Source organism: Pieris napi, chromosome 13 (genome assembly GCF_905475465.1).
Source record: "Pieris napi chromosome 13, ilPieNapi1.2, whole genome shotgun sequence".
Classification (NCBI taxonomy): Eukaryota; Metazoa; Arthropoda; class Insecta; order Lepidoptera; family Pieridae; genus Pieris; species Pieris napi.
Genome location: NC_062246.1, coordinates 11,566,307 through 11,587,514, shown reverse-complemented (window position 1 = coordinate 11,587,514; position 21,208 = coordinate 11,566,307). Strand labels below are relative to the sequence as shown.

The 21,208-nt window shown below is 33.2% G+C and overlaps 2 protein-coding genes across 2 annotated transcripts; both read right to left on the bottom strand.

Annotated features, from left to right (window-relative positions):
* Positions 1-10,652: 10,652 nt before the first annotated feature.
* On the bottom strand, positions 10,653-14,051 carry LOC125055574 (esterase FE4-like). Its single transcript, XM_047658032.1, has 4 exons — positions 13,941-14,051; positions 13,510-13,646; positions 11,557-12,240; positions 10,653-10,697 (listed from the first exon to the last, which is right to left on the bottom strand). The coding sequence occupies exons 1-4, from the start codon at positions 13,999-14,001 to the stop codon at positions 10,653-10,655; spliced, it is 927 nt and encodes a 308-aa protein (XP_047513988.1). The 5' UTR covers positions 14,002-14,051.
* A 3,178-nt stretch (positions 14,052-17,229) lies between these two features.
* LOC125055573 (cholinesterase-like) lies at positions 17,230-20,267 on the bottom strand. The gene is made up of 3 exons (XM_047658031.1): positions 20,096-20,267; positions 17,668-18,964; positions 17,230-17,431 (listed from the first exon to the last, which is right to left on the bottom strand). Exons 1-2 carry the CDS (start codon positions 20,223-20,225, stop codon positions 18,447-18,449), a joined length of 648 nt encoding a protein of 215 aa, XP_047513987.1. The 5' UTR covers positions 20,226-20,267; the 3' UTR covers positions 17,230-17,431; positions 17,668-18,446.
* Positions 20,268-21,208: the final 941 nt, after the last annotated feature.

Genomic DNA, 21,208 nt, shown 5'->3' with positions numbered 1-21,208 from the left:
GTTTTTATTAATTACTAAATACTAGAAGAAACAGGCCCAACGCTGTGTGATAAAGTTTAAAACCACCGAAGGAAGGTGAAGGTTAAAGGAAGAAGGCATTTTCTCTTTTATTGTGATCATTGAGCGTATAATAATCATGTTGGCTGTAACAACAGTCTTAAATATGCAGTGCTAATACGATTTTTTTATCATCGCATAATTAAATATATAGAATATATACTATAGGCAGGAATAGAAGAACATGTTTTCTTGGTCAAACATATTTTTTTTTCAGAAAACCAACGTGGACGGGGCAGGAAATATTGTGGCCATACTATAAGAAAGATGAAAGAATATGTTTAAATATTGATGACGGAATAAGCTGTGTCCCATTACCCGAATATGATAGATATACAAAACTAATTAATATACTTAAACAGAAGCCGAAGATACGACAACAATAACAAGACAATCTTGTATGAAAAATAATTTTTGTTTAAGTACAAAAAACTAATGTGTATGTACGTAACGCACTCTTCATGAATTTTTAGTTAATGGTTAATTTTTATATTTAATTTAATAGGTTATAATTAATTGATAAATATTAAAAATATTTATTTGTATGACGGATTTAAATCTACGCATAAAATATTTAAAAAAATAGAACAGCCTATATAATAAAAATTAAGTTTATGTTATTATATTTAATATTAGTACACGACCTTCGACGGAGTGAAGGGCACCTCCAAATCCTTTCATTTGTCTCTTCTCCGCTGCTATTTTCCAATCGTTCTCCGCTATCTCTGACTCATTATATAATTTAATTAAATGAATAATTCTCAATGTGCAAAAATAGTTTGATTATACATTTGTGTTATATAGTAATTATAAAGTAAAGTACAGACATGTCAAAAGGAAAAGACTGACAACACTGGGAATCCTACTAGTACACTTTATTTTACCTAAATATCCTTATTGTGTATAATAAAGTTTTTTTCTTTTTAATGATGTCGAAATCGAAAATTCAAGTACTAAGCTATTAATATATTGTTACGTAATTGTACTGTTAGTTTACTATGCTTAAATTAGATGTCATAATCAAAGGAAATATTAATTCCAACTGTTATTGATCATTGTTTATATAGCTGCAAATCATAACTCATTAGCGTACATTCAAAACTGTTTGCAGCATTGTTATCATGTCTGCTTATTTGGTGTCAATGTAAAATCGAATAGGTTAGTAGAATAGTAACAATTTATTTTTCTACCAAAATTGTAAGTTAATTAGGCGTATTTGGAACAGCCCTGCGATTCTGTAACTCACTTTTCGAACTCACACAGCGGATTTCGCATCAGCGGTCGCTCTGAAATCAGTCGAGAAGCAGTCATTTTATGATTTGGCATTCTAATAAACAATAAACTACAAGCTCCCACCTTTTCAAAATGCCAAATCATAAAATGACTGCTTCACGACTGTTTTGAGAGCGACCGCCGATGCGAAAACCGCTGTGTGAGTTCGAAAAGTGAGTTACAGAATCGCAGGGCTGCAGGCTGTCAAGTTTAACAGGGACGGCACTGCTAACTCTATGTAAACAAATGCAATATTTTTGACATGCGAGGATCTAATTTAGCCCTAAACTCAAAGATAAGTATAGACAAAATTGTTTATATATTTATAATAACTACATTAATTAAGCAACGTAAAAATGACATTCTCTGAATCTAAAACTAAAATCTAACAAAAATATAGGGTCAGCCTTGGGATTCTGTAACTCACTTTTCGAACTCGCACAGCGGTTTTTGCAGTGGCGGTCGTGAGCAGTCAAATCAGTCGTGAAGCAGTCATTTTACGATTTGGCATTCTGATAGACAGTAAACTACAATCTACCTCCTTATAGTTACAGAATCGCAAGGCAGGTGGGGTAAATGCGAGTACCATAACTAAATTGACACATTCATCTTTATATATATAATTCTTCTGTGAGTGTGTATGTCACTGAACTTCTCTCAAACGACTGGACCGATTTTGATGAAATTTTTTGTGTGTGTTCAAGGGGATCTGGGAATGGTTTAGATTCACAAATCAGCCCGCCAGATGGCGCTGCAGTCGGTACTTTCATACTTTGCTTTACTAATTGCTTGAAATATCATGCAGGACAACGTCTGTCGGGTCCACTAGTCTATATATATTTTGTGGTCTTTTATAATTTACAAATAATTTTTACTGTGAGTAATAAACAAGTTGTAGGCTTTTGTTTGATGTAATTACTTATATTTAATTATGGATGATTACAGATTAACTCTCTATTGCATTTTCCCGGTGTAAAGGGGTAAATGTAAAAAATATGTTAAAATTCTATTAGTGTAGATAGTTACTAATCTGGGGTAATAGCAATAAAATACGCAAATTGAAATATACTTTGGTTTTTATTGCAACGAGATCGGTAAAAGTCATCAAGTATCATGTCAATCCATCAGATTCAATGAGTTGTCAGAGTGTAGTGCAAGAAGTACTTTACGTGTATAGAAGATGCCAGCACTAGTTTCTTTTAAACAGTTAAAGTTATGGTATTACATTTGTGAACGGGTGCTGCTTGTGGTGACTGGTCGTAGACCGTACTTGAATTCGTGTATGCGGTGATGTTGGTTATTTCGACTATGTGTTTGCGTGTTGTTCCCACGAGAATGTAAGTGCGTGCTCCTATTTCACCATGCCTTCTGCTGATAGAGGACAAATCTTTGTTTTTAATTTATGTTATTATTATTAATTACTTAAAATGTCACATGGGACATGGTGTAATGATTGCAGCTCCTTACAAACATTTTGTAAAACAAAAAAATGGCAATTAAAAAGAGTGGCGGAGAGTTTATTGCCAGTTATTCTCTCCCGTTCTACGCCCTTGATTTGAGAACTGGCAGTAAATGTAAAATTAGAAGCATTAATATGTATTTCTTTACTGACAAGTCATAAGTGTACATTATGTTACCTATGTGATTAAATGTTTTTTTTATTTTATTTATTTTTATTTTGCCCCGTTCATGCATTTACCCCACCTGACTATAATATACAGTAGAACCTCGTTAAGTCCAACCTCGATAAGTCAAAAACCTCCAAATCTCGAAAAAATGTTTTGTTCCCTTCCCTTAAAACACCAAAACCTCCATTACTTGAAATCTTGACCCTCTGTTAATCGAAATAATCACCGAGTCCCTCCAAGCTATTTTGGTACATATTTTCACTCTATAACTCGAAAAATTAATTTTGACCTCTGTATCTCGAACATAGGAATGTTTTATTTTACAACCTTTACAACTTGATCATTTGGAATTTATTATCTCTATTGTTCGAACAAAAATAAGTTACAGACCTTAAAAACTTGCCGACAATGTGAGTACACTATTGTTTCTTAGAAAACATTTTAGGAGTATACAATAATAAATTTATGACTCATGGTAGTACGGGAGGTAGCAACGTTTGAAAAAAAAGAATTTTAGGTCAGCTGATTTTGTGATATGTCTTCCTTCTTGCACTTCCGGTTAGAGTCTGGGCAATCTGGCTGGCGGTAGTGGTTGCGTTCATTAGTGCGCATCCTATCTGTCCAGGTAAAAATCCTGGATTTTAAAAGCATTTTAAGAAGCGTAATTTTTAATTTTTCGTTTTTAAATACGTCTACCTGACATACTTTTTTTATTGCCAGACATTTTTCACGTTGCTAACTATGTGCCAGACGCGATTTTAAGTTTTATTTTTATGAAAATTTCAAAGCATTTTAGAATGTCTGTAATTTTAATATTATGTTATTTAAATATAAGGAAAACTGAAAATGAATTTGCCAGACATTAATTCGGTTGTTAAGTCTTGAATTAAAATGATAAAGTTTTGCAGTATGATGAAGCATTGCATTTTAAGAAGCGTAATTTTTGATTTTTCCTTTTTAAATACGTCTACCTGACATACTTTTTTTATTGCCAGACATTTTTCACGTTGCTAACCATGTGCCAGACGCGATTTTAAGTTTTATTTTTATAAAAATTTCAAAGCATTTTAGAATGTCTGTAATTTTAATATTATGTTATTTAAATATAAGGAAAACAGAAAATGAATTTGCCAGACAATAATTCGGTTGTTAAGTCTTGAATTAAAATGATAAAGTTTTGCAGTATGATGAAGCATTGCATTTTAAGAAGCGTAATTTTTGATTTTTCCTTTTTAAATACGTCTACCTGACATACTTTTTTTATTGCCAGACATTTTTCACGTTGCTAACTATGTGCCAGACGCGATTTTAAGTTTTATTTTTATAAAAATTTCAAAGCATTTTAGAATGTCTGTAATTTTAATATTATGTTATTTAAATATAATAAAAACTGAAAATGAATTTGCCAGACATTAATTCGGTTGTTAAGTCTTGAATTAAAATGATAAAGTTTTGCAGTATGATGAAGCATTGCATTTTAAGAAGCGTAATTTTTGATTTTTCCTTTTTAAATACGTCTACCTGACATACTTTTTTTATTGCCAGACATTTTTCACGTTGCTAACTATGTGCCAGACGCGATTTTAAGTTTTATTTTTATAAAAATTTCAAAGCATTTTAGAATGTCTGTAATTTTAATATTATGTTATTTAAATATAATAAAAACCGAAAATGAATTTGCCAGACATTAATTCGATTGTTAAGTCTTGAATTAAAATGATAAAGTATTGCAGTATGATGAAGCATTGCATTTTAAGAAGCGTAATTTTTGATTTTTTCCTTTTTAAATACGTCTACCTGACATACTTTTTTTATTGGCAGACATTTTTCCCATTGTTAACTATGTGCCAGACGCGATTTTAAGTTTTATTTTTATAAAAATTTCAAAGCATTTTAGAATGTCTGTAATTTTAATATTATGTTATTTAAATATAATAAAAACTGAAAATGAATTTGCCAGACATTAATTCGGTTGTTAAGTCTTGAATTAAAATGATAAAGTTTTGCAGTATGATGAAGCATTGCATTTTAAGAAGCGTAATTTTTGATTTTTCCTTTTTAAATACGTCTACCTGACATACTTTTTTTATTGGCAGACATTTTTCCCATTGTTAACTATGTGCCAGACGCGATTTTAAGTTTTATTTTTATAAAAATTTCAAAGCATTTTAGAATGTCTGTAATTTTAATATTATGTTATTTAAATATAATAAAAACTGAAAATGAATTTGCCAGACATTAATTCGGTTGTTAAGTCTTGAATTAAAATGATAAAGTTTTGCAGTATGATGAAGCATTGCATTTTAAGAAGCGTAATTTTTGATTTTTCCTTTTTAAATACGTCTACCTGACATACTTTTTTTATTGCCAGACATTTTTCACGTTGCTAACTATGTGCCAGACGCGATTTTAAGTTTTATTTTTATAAAAATTTCAAAGCATTTTAGAATGTCTGTAATTTTAATATTATGTTATTTAAATATAATAAAAACCGAAAATGAATTTGCCAGACATTAATTCGATTGTTAAGTCTTGAATTAAAATGATAAAGTATTGCAGTATGATGAAGCATTGCATTTTAAGAAGCGTAATTTTTGATTTTTTCCTTTTTAAATACGTCTACCTGACATACTTTTTTTATTGCCAGACATTTTTCCCATTGTTAACTATGTGCCAGACGCGATTTTAAGTTTTATTTTTATAAAAATTTCAAAGCATTTTAGAATGTCTGTAATTTTAATATTATGTTATTTAAATATAATAAAAACTGAAAATGAATTTGCCAGACATTAATTCGATTGTTAAGTCTTGAATTAAAATGATAAAGTATTGCAGTATGATGCTTGTAGTACGAGCATAAAAAGGAATATAAAATTAGATTAAAATTAATAATCAACACTTTATTTAAATTGTCTTAATTACTAAATGTAAGTTATGAATAATTCATGCAACGTGAAAAATGTCTGGCAATAAAAAAAGTATGTCAGGTAGACGTATTTAAAAAGGAAAAATCAAAAATTACGCTTCATAAAATGCAATGCTTCATCATACTGCAATACTTTATCATTTTAATTCAAGACTTAACAATCGAATTAATGTCTGGCAAATTCATTTTCAGTTTTTATTATATTTAAATAACATAATATTAAAATTACAGACATTCTAAAATGCTTTGAAATTTTATAAAAAAAAAACTTAAAATCGCGTCTGGCACATAGTTAACAATGGGAAAAATGTCTGGCAATAAAAAAAGTATGTCAGGTAGACGTATTTAAAAAGGAAAAATCAAAAATTACGCTTCTTAAAATGCAATGCTTCATCATACTGCAAAACTTTATCATTTTAATTCAAGACTTAACAACCGAATTAATGTCTGGCAAATTCATTTTCAGTTTTCCTTATATTTAAATAACATAATATTAAAATTACAGACATTCTAAAATGCTTTGAAATTTTCATAAAAATAAAACTTAAAATCGCGTCTGGCACATAGTTAGCAACGTGAAAAATGTCTGGCAATAAAAAAAGTATGTCAGGTAGACGTATTTAAAAAGGAAAAATCAAAAATTACGCTTCTTAAAATGCAATGCTTCATCATACTGCAATACTTTATCATTTTAATTCAAGACTTAACAATCGAATTAATGTCTGGCAAATTCATTTTCAGTTTTCCTTATATTTAAATAACATAATATTAAAATTACAGACATTCTAAAATGCTTTGAAATTTTCATAAAAATAAAACTTAAAATCGCGTCTGGCACATAGTTAGCAACGTGAAAAATGTCTGGCAATAAAAAAAGTATGTCAGGTAGACGTATTTAAAAAGGAAAAATCAAAAATTACGCTTCTTAAAATGCAATGCTTCATCATACTGCAAAACTTTATCATTTTAATTCAAGACTTAACAACCGAATTAATGTCTGGCAAATTCATTTTCAGTTTTCCTTATATTTAAATAACATAATATTAAAATTACAGACATTCTAAAATGCTTTGAAATTTTCATAAAAATAAAACTTAAAATCGCGTCTGGCACATAGTTAGCAACGTGAAAAATGTCTGGCAATAAAAAAAGTATGTCAGGTAGACGTATTTAAAAAGGAAAAATCAAAAATTACGCTTCTTAAAATGCAATGCTTCATCATACTGCAAAACTTTATCATTTTAATTCAAGACTTAACAACCGAATTAATGTCTGGCAAATTCATTTTCAGTTTTCCTTATATTTAAATAACATAATATTAAAATTACAGACATTCTAAAATGCTTTGAAATTTTCATAAAAATAAAACTTAAAATCGCGTCTGGCACATAGTTAGCAACGTGAAAAATGTCTGGCAATAAAAAAAGTATGTCAGGTAGACGTATTTAAAAACGAAAAATTAAAAATTACGCTTCTTAAAATGCTTTTAAAATCCAGGATTTTTACCTGGACAGATAGGATGCGCACTAATGAACGCAACCACTACCGCCAGCCAGATTGCCCAGACTCTAACCGGAAGTGCAAGAAGGAAGACATATCACAAAATCAGCTGACCTAAAATTCTTTTTTTTCAAACGTTGCTACCTCCCGTACTACCATGAGTCATAAATTTATTATTGTATACTCCTAAAATGTTTTCTAAGAAACAATAGTGTACTCACATTGTCGGCAAGTTTTTAAGGTCTGTAACTTATTTTTGTTCGAACAATAGAGATAATAAATTCCAAATGATCAAGTTGTAAAGGTTGTAAAATAAAACATTCCTATGTTCGAGATACAGAGGTCAAAATTAATTTTTCGAGTTATAGAGTGAAAATATGTACCAAAATAGCTTGGAGGGACTCGGTGATTATTTCGATTAACAGAGGGTCAAGATTTCAAGTAATGGAGGTTTTGGTGTTTTAAGGGAAGGGAACAAAACATTTTTTCGAGATTTGGAGGTTTTTGACTTATCGAGGTTGGACTTAACGAGGTTCTACTGTATATTATAGTCAGGTGGGGTAAATGCATGAACGGGGCAAAATAAAAATAAATAAAATAAAAAAAACATTTAATCACATAGGTAACATAATGTACACTTATGACTTGTCAGTAAAGAAATACATATTAATGCTTCTAATTTTACATTTACTGCCAGTTCTCAAATCAAGGGCGTAGAACGGGAGAGAATAACTGGCAATAAACTCTCCGCCACTCTTTTTAATTGCCATTTTTTTGTTTTACAAAATGTTTGTAAGGAGCTGCAATCATTACACCATGTCCCATGTGACATTTTAAGTAATTAATAATAATAACATAAATTAAAAACAAAGATTTGTCCTCTATCAGCAGAAGGCATGGTGAAATAGGAGCACGCACTTACATTCTCGTGGGAACAACACGCAAACACATAGTCGAAATAACCAACATCACCGCATACACGAATTCAAGTACGGTCTACGACCAGTCACCACAAGCAGCACCCGTTCACAAATGTAATACCATAACTTTAACTGTTTAAAAGAAACTAGTGCTGGCATCTTCTATACACGTAAAGTACTTCTTGCACTACACTCTGACAACTCATTGAATCTGATGGATTGACATGATACTTGATGACTTTTACCGATCTCGTTGCAATAAAAACCAAAGTATATTTCAATTTGCGTATTTTATTGCTATTACCCCAGATTAGTAACTATCTACACTAATAGAATTTTAACATATTTTTTACATTTACCCCTTTACACCGGGAAAATGCAATAGAGAGTTAATCTGTAATCATCCATAATTAAATATAAGTAATTACATCAAACAAAAGCCTACAACTTGTTTATTACTCACAGTAAAAATTATTTGTAAATTATAAAAGACCACAAAATATATATAGACTAGTGGACCCGACAGACGTTGTCCTGCATGATATTTCAAGCAATTAGTAAAGCAAAGTATGAAAGTACCGACTGCAGCGCCATCTGGCGGGCTGATTTGTGAATCTAAACCATTCCCAGATCCCCTTGAACACACACAAAAAATTTCATCAAAATCGGTCCAGTCGTTTGAGAGAAGTTCAGTGACATACACACTCACAGAAGAATTATATATATAAAGATGAATGTGTCAATTTAGTTATGGTACTCGCATTTACCCCACCTGCCTTGCGATTCTGTAACTATAAGGAGGTAGATTGTAGTTTACTGTCTATCAGAATGCCAAATCGTAAAATGACTGCTTCACGACTGATTTGACTGCTCACGACCGCCACTGCAAAAACCGCTGTGCGAGTTCGAAAAGTGAGTTACAGAATCCCAAGGCTGACCCTATATTTTTGTTAGATTTTAGTTTTAGATTCAGAGAATGTCATTTTTACGTTGCTTAATTAATGTAGTTATTATAAATATATAAACAATTTTGTCTATACTTATCTTTGAGTTTAGGGCTAAATTAGATCCTCGCATGTCAAAAATATTGCATTTGTTTACATAGAGTTAGCAGTGCCGTCCCTGTTAAACTTGACAGCCTGCAGCCCTGCGATTCTGTAACTCACTTTTCGAACTCACACAGCGGTTTTCGCATCGGCGGTCGCTCTCAAAACAGTCGTGAAGCAGTCATTTTATGATTTGGCATTTTGAAAAGGTGGGAGCTTGTAGTTTATTGTTTATTAGAATGCCAAATCATAAAATGACTGCTTCTCGACTGATTTCAGAGCGACCGCTGATGCGAAATCCGCTGTGTGAGTTCGAAAAGTGAGTTACAGAATCGCAGGGCTGTTCCAAATACGCCTAATTAACTTACAATTTTGGTAGAAAAATAAATTGTTACTATTCTACTAACCTATTCGATTTTACATTGACACCAAATAAGCAGACATGATAACAATGCTGCAAACAGTTTTGAATGTACGCTAATGAGTTATGATTTGCAGCTATATAAACAATGATCAATAACAGTTGGAATTAATATTTCCTTTGATTATGACATCTAATTTAAGCATAGTAAACTAACAGTACAATTACGTAACAATATATTAATAGCTTAGTACTTGAATTTTCGATTTCGACATCATTAAAAAGAAAAAAACTTTATTATACACAATAAGGATATTTAGGTAAAATAAAGTGTACTAGTAGGATTCCCAGTGTTGTCAGTCTTTTCCTTTTGACATGTCTGTACTTTACTTTATAATTACTATATAACACAAATGTATAATCAAACTATTTTTGCACATTGAGAATTATTCATTTAATTAAATTATATAATGAGTCAGAGATAGCGGAGAACGATTGGAAAATAGCAGCGGAGAAGAGACAAATGAAAGGATTTGGAGGTGCCCTTCACTCCGTCGAAGGTCGTGTACTAATATTAAATATAATAACATAAACTTAATTTTTATTATATAGGCTGTTCTATTTTTTTAAATATTTTATGCGTAGATTTAAATCCGTCATACAAATAAATATTTTTAATATTTATCAATTAATTATAACCTATTAAATTAAATATAAAAATTAACCATTAACTAAAAATTCATGAAGAGTGCGTTACGTACATACACATTAGTTTTTTGTACTTAAACAAAAATTATTTTTCATACAAGATTGTCTTGTTATTGTTGTCGTATCTTCGGCTTCTGTTTAAGTATATTAATTAGTTTTGTATATCTATCATATTCGGGTAATGGGACACAGCTTATTCCGTCATCAATATTTAAACATATTCTTTCATCTTTCTTATAGTATGGCCACAATATTTCCTGCCCCGTCCACGTTGGTTTTCTGAAAAAAAAATATGTTTGACCAAGAAAACATGTTCTTCTATTCCTGCCTATAGTATATATTCTATATATTTAATTATGCGATGATAAAAAAATCGTATTAGCACTGCATATTTAAGACTGTTGTTACAGCCAACATGATTATTATACGCTCAATGATCACAATAAAAGAGAAAATGCCTTCTTCCTTTAACCTTCACCTTCCTTCGGTGGTTTTAAACTTTATCACACAGCGTTGGGCCTGTTTCTTCTAGTATTTAGTAATTAATAAAAACTCACCCGTTTTTTGCGAAGTTACACAACGCCTCAGTCAACATATCAACAAGTTTCATATCTTGTTCACTAAAAGTGTTTCTTCTCTTCTCTGTGTAAAATAGAAATTGTAATATATCGCCGTGTGTAGAGCCTTTTACCCCTAAACTTTTCATGAAACGCGTGTTTTCGTATGCAAATCTACAAAAATAGAATTCGTCGTTTCTAGAAAATAAGTCTGCTGTATAGATTATGTCTTTGGTAAGTAATAAATCAGAAACTAAATCTAAGTATTGAAGTAGTGTTGAAGGACCGATTTCTTTATCCTGAAAGTACAATTCTTTGAGTTGTTTCTCCATATCAATTAATTGTACAGCATTCTTATCTTCTAATGCATAACTCGATACGAATTTCAAGATATTTTTATTAAATTTATATTGTCCGGACGGAGGAGTTATAAAGTATGCTGATTCGTGGGTTGCCATACTCATAAGAGCTGGAACTTTAGTATAATTATTAGTTCTTAACGTCTGTAGAGGATACTCATCCAAAAATGGTTCCACATTATCGTATTCCTTTTCAATTGCTGCCTGTACTAATGTGTGTACGCCGTTTCTATTTGCACGAGAATCTGATTTCATTAGAGCCTTAGTCAAATCTTCAGGAGTAGAGTTCCGAAGCAAATTATCTATTTCCTCAGAGCTATTAATGGTATTTCCTAAATTTGAAGCAATATCTTTTGCTCTTTCCAGGTGATTATAGCCTATCATTTCATCAGATAAAACTGATGATAAACCAATTATCCTTTTAAATATACCTTGAGTCATCTTTGAAATCAATAATAATGTAGTTACAACTGCGCCTGCACTTTCTCCCATTCCTGTAATATTATTTGGATCACCATTAAAATGTTCTATGTATTGTTTCACCCATCTTAGGGCCATAGCGGCATCTTTAAAACCAGCATTACCGGGCACTTCTGGTGTTTCAAGATTAAGAAATCCAAAAATATTGACACGATAGTTAATTGTGACTAGAATGACGTCTTGACGTATTAAGTAATCTGGACGATATATGTGACCGCATCCCCTGTATAAAGTACCGCCATATGAGAAAAATAGTACTGGCAGACTTTGTTTTTGTTTATCGGGCAATATTGGAGTGTACACATTTAAATATAAGCAGTCTTCTGAACCTTCTATAGATTGGTTATAGGGATTTATTTGCACGGGTTTATTTCCAGGTTTCGTTGCGTCAAGTACTCCACACCAGTTATCAAATTTCTGAGGATCCTGTAAATTAGTTTTGATATTATTTCCATTATTTTTAATTTAAAACAGGGCATGGGGCCGTACGATTAGCGAAAATCTGTCACTGTCGCATGATATAAAAGTTTTCTTTTATATCACAAGAAGATTGTAAAAATTGCTGTGGAAGAATACTACTACTACAGCTACAGCTACTAGCGTTGTCAATGAGCGAAGTTATTAATTGAAAGAATTATAAAAGAGGCTGATGAAAAAGTATAGGATGTGAAAGCAGGATCTTGGATCAGGCTTGGATCCTTACTAAGCATTGTCGAAAAGTTTTTGGTGAAAAGGTTTTCCGCATTTTTGTAGATTCGAAAAAGACTTACAATCGTGTGGCAAGGAATAAATTATGGTCAGTGTTGTCTATGGGATGAGCGGCCAGTTGACACAGGCGTTGGAATCCCTGTATAGGGATTCTACGGCTTGCGTCAGAACTAACTGAGTGTGCAGGGTTGGTTTCCTATCGATAAAGGTGTAAGACAGGGTTGTGGTGCCTCCCCGTGGCTGTTCAACTTATTTGGACCAATGCGGACCGTATTCTGCTACTCCTTCTGGTATCTATGTTTGCCATAGTCATTTTGTATCATGATTTAATATTTTCAAAAAGTGCCGAGAGTTTTTTACGCCAGTTTTTTCTCCCGTTCTACACCCTCTGTCTTCTTTGCCGATTAGTAGCGATGTCTACCGATAAAATTTAATGACGTGGAATAAGTGATACCTGTATCTGATATTCCATAATAAACATATTTTATTTTATTCAATATTCATGGGCAATTGTCTGAAATACTTGAAAGAGAGTGCTTAAAAATGGACCAGCTCGTGTGAGATAGTAGTAGTAGTCGTAGTGAGACGTGGGCACGGATACGAAAGGGCATGCTTAGGTGGTTTGGCTATATAGAACGGATGTCAATGGTGAGATGGGGTTGGGTAGGCCTCGTCGAACCTGGACCAAATCCTGGAGGTACTAGAGAAGGGACAAGTTAAAACTACCCATAACCGACGAGCATGCATGGTGAATTTCACCTGGATGAATTTAGAAAGATAAGTAGTTAGTGGATATCTATGGTATTTCCCTTCGGGAAACAGGTGTGATAATATAAATAAATAAATATTATTATTCATTTATATTAAACAAAAAATTTATACTTTGCCATAAAAATTTTATTGTTAAGAAAAGACCATACACGGTGCACTTATTACTGATAATACAGTCTGTTAGTGGCCCCAAAAGGGTGGACTAATTGTACTTACCCTGAATCTGAGGGGTCCCAAAGGTGGCTTAGCGTAGGGTATTCCCTCGAAGCTATAGTACTGTTTACCGCACGGAGTACTGCACACTTTACCTCTCATCTTACCCTGAGGTACTGTCACATGGCAATCGGACTTATCTGAAAAAAAAAGAAAATCGAGTATAAAAGACTGAATCTCACCTCACCTTTAATATTTATTTCGGATTCATATTATAATAATATTAACACTTAACATCTCCTTATTCAGCCTCATAAATAATAATAACACCGTTTAAATTAAAGTTTGTTTCTGATGAAAACAGATACTAAAAAGCATAGAAAGTTGAGAGTTTCTTTGTCAAGAGAAACATCGAGGTACTTAATTGAAAAGTAATTATCTTGAGGTAAATCGCTAGACTGTCAAAACATTGTCTTTATTATAAATATACTCACTGTGATAAAATTTTACGGGGTTGATTTTCCTTATTGAAAACGTCAGCGTTTTTCGGTACATCTTGTGAAACTGCAGTTCTAGGCCTAATGAAACCTTTTTAAATATACAAAAGAAAAACCATTATACATAGAGTCATCTTGAATGTAGGATGGCCAAACATTTTTACTTTTACGCGGACAACCACAAAATTGTATATTTTAACCCACCTTATTTTAAGCGGTTCAAATGTATGGAGAATAAGGGGATGTGCTGTTCTCTAAAGTAAAGAGATGATTTTCGACCAGTCCAATCACTGTCTGGTCATTGGCTGATGAGCCGCATATTGTAGATGTCGCAAACAAATGGAATTGTACCGCTTTAAAAAGCCTGTTAGGTTAAAGAGGTATTACGAACCAAAAAAGGTAATTTATTTTTATTTTTATTAAAGACAATTCACACCAATTGACCTAGTCCCATGCTAAGCTGGTGAAGCTTGTGTTATGGGTACTAGGCAACGGATATACATACATATTATAGATAGATAGACATATAAATACACATTTAAACACCCAAGACCTAAGCACAACACCAAATGCTCATCACATCGATGTTTGTCTCAGCCGGGGATCGAACCCGGTACCCATGGATTCGCAATCAGGGGAGTACCCCTGGTTAGTGGTGGTTAGTAAACCACTAGACCAATGAGTCGTCAATTACGCACAGGAAGTCTATAGTGAGATTCAGAGTCGAGACTTTGCGCTAAGAATGACTCCCGTATGTCAAAATGGATAGATTTTGACAAACAAAAGTTCACGCTAAGTTCTAAATCAAGATTTCTAAAGGAGAGGGTCTTATTTAATGTACCTATTGGTCCGCACGAAACTATCACAGCAAAAGCTTTATATTTTAAATTAAAATAAATAGCTGTTTCAAATGATGGACGCCATAGCATAATTAATGAATTTTTAGGTCCACAATACATTAATTAATGCTATTATATATGTCGCAGTCAACTACCTTAATTAGCCGTTTATTCAACGGCCTAGCCTCTTAACTAAATATCGCCGTTTAACGAGCGGCCTGAAAGATTTTCAGCGAGTTGATCAAACAGCTAGGCAAATGACTTGGATGGATGACGTTTCATTACGTGCCTAGCCTGTTGACTGTTAATTAAAATTCAAATTTTGTTCCACTTTCTGCCACTTTAAAACTCGAAACGAAACTCAAAACTCAAACTGTCAATATGGCAAACCACAACTTTAATCGTGTTTTCCAAAGTTTAATGAAAAACAACAAGTACAGTGGCAGAGTGTAGTGACTTGTCAATGTGAATTTAGCTGTGACTGACTCTAACTCGATTGTTTAAAGAAATGTTTTTTATGTCATATGTTTCATTTCTTTTATTTCTACCACATGATCACTCTATCGTACGAATGGACTAAGTATTAGCCAGCCAGTTTATTAAATGTTGTTACAAACGCTTCGGCGTTAACATCAAGGCCTACAACGCACTAGCGGCTGACCGCGATGCGGTGTGCCGCTGCGGTAGGCCGCACATCGATTATTACATGAAACCGCACGATAACGACGCACTGATTTGCGGACCACCGTCAACCGCTCCGGTTGTTCTGGAGCTGCGACGAGCCGCACCGCAATAGGACCGCAATAGGGACGGTTAGCCGGAATACGGCATGCCGCTACGGCAGACCGTATATACCGCGGCCTACCGCAGCGGCACACCGCATCGCGGCCAGCCGCTAGTGCGTTGTAGGCCTAACAGTGACAGATTAACAAATTTTCAAGGATATGAAGTTTTTGCCGTCTTTGACTCTGTTGTCATGTCCAAGAATATTTTTCAATTGGATTGAAAATCATAAATTCATTCGTTTCAATTTCATTAAAAATACACAAAAATAAAATAAATTTTTGGGTTTAATTTTAGCACAAAATTAAACACAAACCATCCAGTTTGCAGCCTCCAAACAGTAGTAGGACTGACATGTATGGGTTAATAGGGGAAAACAGGGTAGAGGGATATACATTTTGTGAAACATCGCTCTTTTTACTCATACAAAGTGTGAGCTGATGGCGCAGAAGTCAATTAGTGGTTGGGTGACAGACCCGAGTTCAGGCGCCTGCTATTACCACCGACGATTTAAACATGAAGCGCGAAAATATGAATCTCCATGTAATTACGATGCTCTGAGTACATGCCAAGCAGATCCATTTAATGACAGTCTCCATGTCTTCAGGCGTAAGATGCAGCAGCCACTGTTGATCCGTGACCAATAGTGATTATTGCAAAGTAGAAAATTATTGTTTTTTTTTTATATGTAATTATTGTAAATTGCATGTTTTTTTTAAAATCTAGTTTGTTTTTTTTTTACTTTTAATGTTTAAGTTATTTTCTCTTCTTCATTGTAATGTTTCCCTTTAAATGTTGTGCACACTTGTTATTGATGCACATGCATGTAGGTATCTTGTTTTATATGTTATGTGTTCTCTGTAAGTGTTTGTATGTGTTTCGTTAGTGTGCCTTTTAAAATAAAATAAAAATAATTACACTCAGGAAAACTGAATGAACTGAAAAACTACGACCATCAAATTACCACCTACCGCCTCTGCGTGGTCAATATTAAAATCAAAGAACAATCCTTGTCGAGACCGTCCATCGGTCCTAGCAAAAAAATATAGCAATTACTATCAAGCACAAGATGATACATATGATACATACAGATACAAGTAGATACATTTCGAAATAATTAGAAAGAAGGAAAGGAAGAAAAAAGTTTATTATACACAATAACAGGATCTTTAGGTAAAATAAAGTGCACTTGCCCCCACACTAGGATTCCATGTGTTGTGGGCAGCCAGTGTTTTCCTTTTGTCATGTTAACTGTACTTTACTTAATAATTTCTACATAACACAAATCTATAATTCAACTATTTTTGCACAATAAGTATATTTTATGTATCAGTATTATAATTCATTAAATTACATTATTGAATTAGAGATATCGGGTAAAGATTGAAAAATAGTAGCGCAGATGAGAGACAAATGAAAGATTTAGGAGGATGCCTTCACTCCGTCGGAGGTCCTGTACTATTAAATATAATAACATAAACTTAATGTAATCCTTATTATAGTACTGTAATATAGGCTATTTTATTTTATTAAATATTTTAATCGTAAAATTTCAGAGATTTAAATCCGTCACACAAATAAATATTATGTCTTATTTATCTAGTCAACATAACTAACCGTTAACTATAAATTATGTTGAGCAAATATGTTTTTAACTTAACTTAGGCAAAAAGTAATAATCGTACAAGATTGTCTTGTTATTGTTGTCGTATCTTCGGCTTCTGTTTAAGTATATTAATTAGTTTTGTATATCTATCATATTCGGGTAATGGGACACAGCTTATTCTGTCATCAATATTTAAACATATTCTTTTATCTGTTTTATAGTTTGGCCACGATATTTCCTGTCCCGTCCACGTTGGTTTTCTGAAAAAGAAAAATATATATTTGACCAAGAAAACATGTTATTTAATTATGCAACTATAAAAATCGTATTAGCACGGCATATTTAAGACTGTTGTTACAGCCAACATAATTATTATACGCTCAATGATCACAATAAAAGAGAAAATGCATTCTTCCTTTAACCTTCACCTTCCTTCGGTGGTTTTAAACTTTATCACACTGTCTCTGCTAGTATTTAGTGATTAATAAAAACTCACCCGTTTTTTGCGAAGTTACACAACGCCTCAGTCAACATATCAACAAGTTTCATATCTTGTTCATTAAAAGTGTTTCTTCTCTTCTCTGTGTAAAATAGAAATTGTAATATATCGCTGTGTGTAGAGCCTTTTACCCCTAAACTTTTCATGAAACGCGTGTTTTCGTATGCAAATCTACAAAAATAGAAATCGTCGTTTCTAGAAAATAAGTCTGCTGTATAGATTATGTCTCTGGTAACATACATATCTGAAACTAGATCTAAGTATTCGACTAGTGTTGAAGGACCGATTTCTTTATCTTTAAAGTACAATTCTTTTAGTTGTTTCTCCATATCCATTAATTGCACAGCATCCTTATCTTCTAATGCAGGACTCGGTACGAATTTCAATATATCATTGTTAAATTTAAATTTTCCGGATGGGGGAGTTATAAGGTATGCCGATTCGTGGGTTGCCACACTCATAAGAGCTGGAACTTTAGAATAATTATTAGTTCTTAACGACTGTAGGGGATAATCATCCAGGAATGGTTCGACATTATCGTATTCCTTTTCAACTGCTGGCCGTATAAAGCTGTGTATGCGATTTTCATTTGCACGAGAAACTGATTTCATTAAAGCCTTAGTCAAATCTTCAGGAGAACAGTTCCGAAGCAAATTATCTATTTCCTCAGAGCTATTGATGTTATTTCCTAAATTTGAAGCAATATCTTTTGCTCTTTCCAGGTGATTATAGCCTATCATATAATCAGATAAAACAGTTGATAAACCAATTATTCTTTAAAATATACCTTGAGTCATCTTTGAAATCAATAATAATGTAGTTATAACTGCGCCTGCACTTTCTCCTATTCCTGTAATGTTATTTGAATCACCATTAAAATATTCTATGTTTTGTTTCACCCATCTTAGAGCTGTAGCGGCATCTTTAAAACCGGCATTACCAGGCACTTCTGGTGTTTCAAGGTTAAGAAATCCAAAAATATGGAGACGATAGTTAATTGTGACTAGAATGACGTCTTGACGTATTAAGTAATCTGGGCGATATATGTGACCGCATCCGCTCTGTAAAGTACCGCCATATGAGAAAAATAGTACTGGCAGACTTTGTTTTTGTTTATCGGGCAATATTGGAGTGTACACATTTAAATATAAGCAGTCTTCTGAACCTTCTATAGATTGGTTATAGGGATTTATTTGCACGGGTTTATTTCCAGGTTTCGTCGCGTCAAGTACTCCACACCAGTAATCAAATTTCTGAGGATCCTGTAAATTAATTTTGATATTATTTCCATTATTTTTAATTTAAAACAGGGCACGGCCCCACCGTACGATTAGCGAAAATCTGTCACTGACGCATGATATAAAAGTTTTCTTTTATATCACAAGAAGATTGTAAAAATTGCTGCGGAACAATACTACTTAGCGTTGTCAATATGCGAAGGTATTCATTGAAAGAATTGTAAAAGAGACTGATGAAAAAGTATAGGATGTGAAAGCAGGATCTTGGATCAGGCTTGGATCCTTACTAAGCATTGTCGAAAACTTTTTGGTGAAAAGGTTTTCCGCATTTTTGTAGATTTAAAATACAGGGATTCTACGGCTTGCGTCAGAACTAACTGAGTCTGCATGGGTTGGTTTCCTATCGATAAAGGTGTAAGACAGGGTTGTGGTGCCTCCCCATGGCTGTTCAGCCTATTAGGACCTTTGCGGACCGTATCTCCCTCCTTCTGGTATCTTCTATCTATGTTTGCCATAGTCATTTTGTATCATGATTTGATATTTTCAAAAAGTGCCGAGAGTTTTTTACGCCGGTTTTTTCTCTCGTCCTACACCCTCTGTCTTCTTTGCCGATTAGTAGCGATACAAATTTAATGACGTGGAATAAGTGATACCTGTATCTGATATTCCATGATAAACATATTTTATTTTATTCAATATTCATCAATTGTCTGAAAAACTTGAAAGAGAGTGCTTAAAAATGGACCAGCTACCAGCTCGTGTGAGATAGTAGTAGTAGTCGTAGTGAGATACGTGGGCACGGATACGAAAGGGCATGCTTAGGTGGTTTGGCCATATAGAACGGATGTCGATGTTGATCGAGTCGTCGATGGTGAGATGGGGTTGGGTAGGCCTCGTCGAACCTGGACCAAATCTTGGAGGTACTAGAGAAGGGACAAGTTAAAACTACCCATAACCGACGAGCCTGCATGGTGAATTTCACCTGGATGAATTTAGAAAGATAAGTAGTTAGTGGATATCTATGGTATCTTCCTTCCCTTCGGGAAAAAGGTGTGATAATATAAATAAATAAATATTATTATTCATTTATATTAAACAAAAAATATAAACTTTGCCATAAAAATTTTATTGTTAAGAAAAGACCATACACGGTGCACTTATTACTGATAATACAGTCTGTTAGTGGCCCCAAAAGGGTGGACTAATTATTGTACTTACCCTGAATCTGAGGGGCCCCAAAGGTGGCTTAGCGTAGGGTATTCCCTCGAAGCTATAGTACTGTTTACCGCACGGAGTACTGCACACTTTACCTCTCATCTTACCCTGAGGTACTGTCACATGGCAATCGGACTTATCTGAAAAAAAAAAGAAAATCGAGTATAAAAGACTGAATCTCACCTTGAAGTAATAATTAAATATTTATTTCGGATTCATAATATAATAATATTAACACTTAACATTATTATTACATATGAGGCTGAATAAGGCCTCATATGTAATAATAACACCGTTTAAATTAAAGTTTGTTTCTGATGAAAACACTATATTGAGAGAAATCGCTCGACTGTCAAAACAGAGTCTTTAATATAACCTATACTCACTGCAATACAATTTTACGGGGTTGACAATGACATTCCTTATTGAACACGTCAGTATTTTTCGATACATCTTGTGTAACTGTTGAAACTTTTCAAATATACTATAGTTAAAACATTTAATTAATATAGTATCTTTGATGTAGTATGGCCAAACATTTTTACTTTTACGCGGACGACCAGAAAATTTTATATTTTTAACTCATCTTCTTTTAAGCTGAAAAATGTATTGAGACTGAGAAGATGTTCTATTCTCTAAACTCTAAAGTAAAGAAAAGGATTCTCGACTAGTCCAATTACTGACTGGCCCGAAGGACCAATTGGTTGATGTCGAGACTTTGTCTATATGCCCAGCGATCGGAAATTCTAAGGCAACCGCACGCCGGATGTTGTACATGTAGCAACAAAAGATGGAGTTGTACCGCTTTAAATAAAGCCTATTAGGTTAAAGAAGTATTTCTAACAAAAAAAGGTAATTGCGCACAGGAAGTCTATGTCTGGACCCTTTACTTCACGCCTAGGATAAGATTCAGAGTCGACAGTCAATTCTTATTGCTAAGTACATAATTGTTTGTATGACAAGGATATTAGATTATGACCCGAAATTTCACGCAGTCTAAAAATCTAACCTTTAGAAAGACTTCTAAGAACCTTGCCTCTGTCTCTAAAGACGGTCCTGAAAAAAAAATTTAATGTATCCGCACA

Coding starts and splice junctions, on each gene's coding strand:
- LOC125055574 (XM_047658032.1), bottom strand. CDS start 14,001: ATGTACCGAAAAACGCTGACGTTTTCAATAAGGAAAATCAACCCCGTA. Junction 13,647..13,940: donor CCCCGTAAAATTTTATCACA/GTGAGTATATTT, acceptor TTTTTTTTTCAG/ATAAGTCCGATTGCCATGTG. Junction 10,698..11,556: donor CTCGTGCAAATAGAAACGGC/GTACACACATTA, acceptor TTTTTTTTTCAG/AAAACCAACGTGGACGGGGC.
- LOC125055573 (XM_047658031.1), bottom strand. CDS start 20,225: ATGAGAGGTAAAGTGTGCAGTACTCCGTGCGGTAAACAGTACTATAGC. Junction 18,965..20,095: donor AATTAGTCCACCCTTTTGGG/GCCACTAACAGA, acceptor TTTAAATTAAAA/ATAATGGAAATAATATCAAA.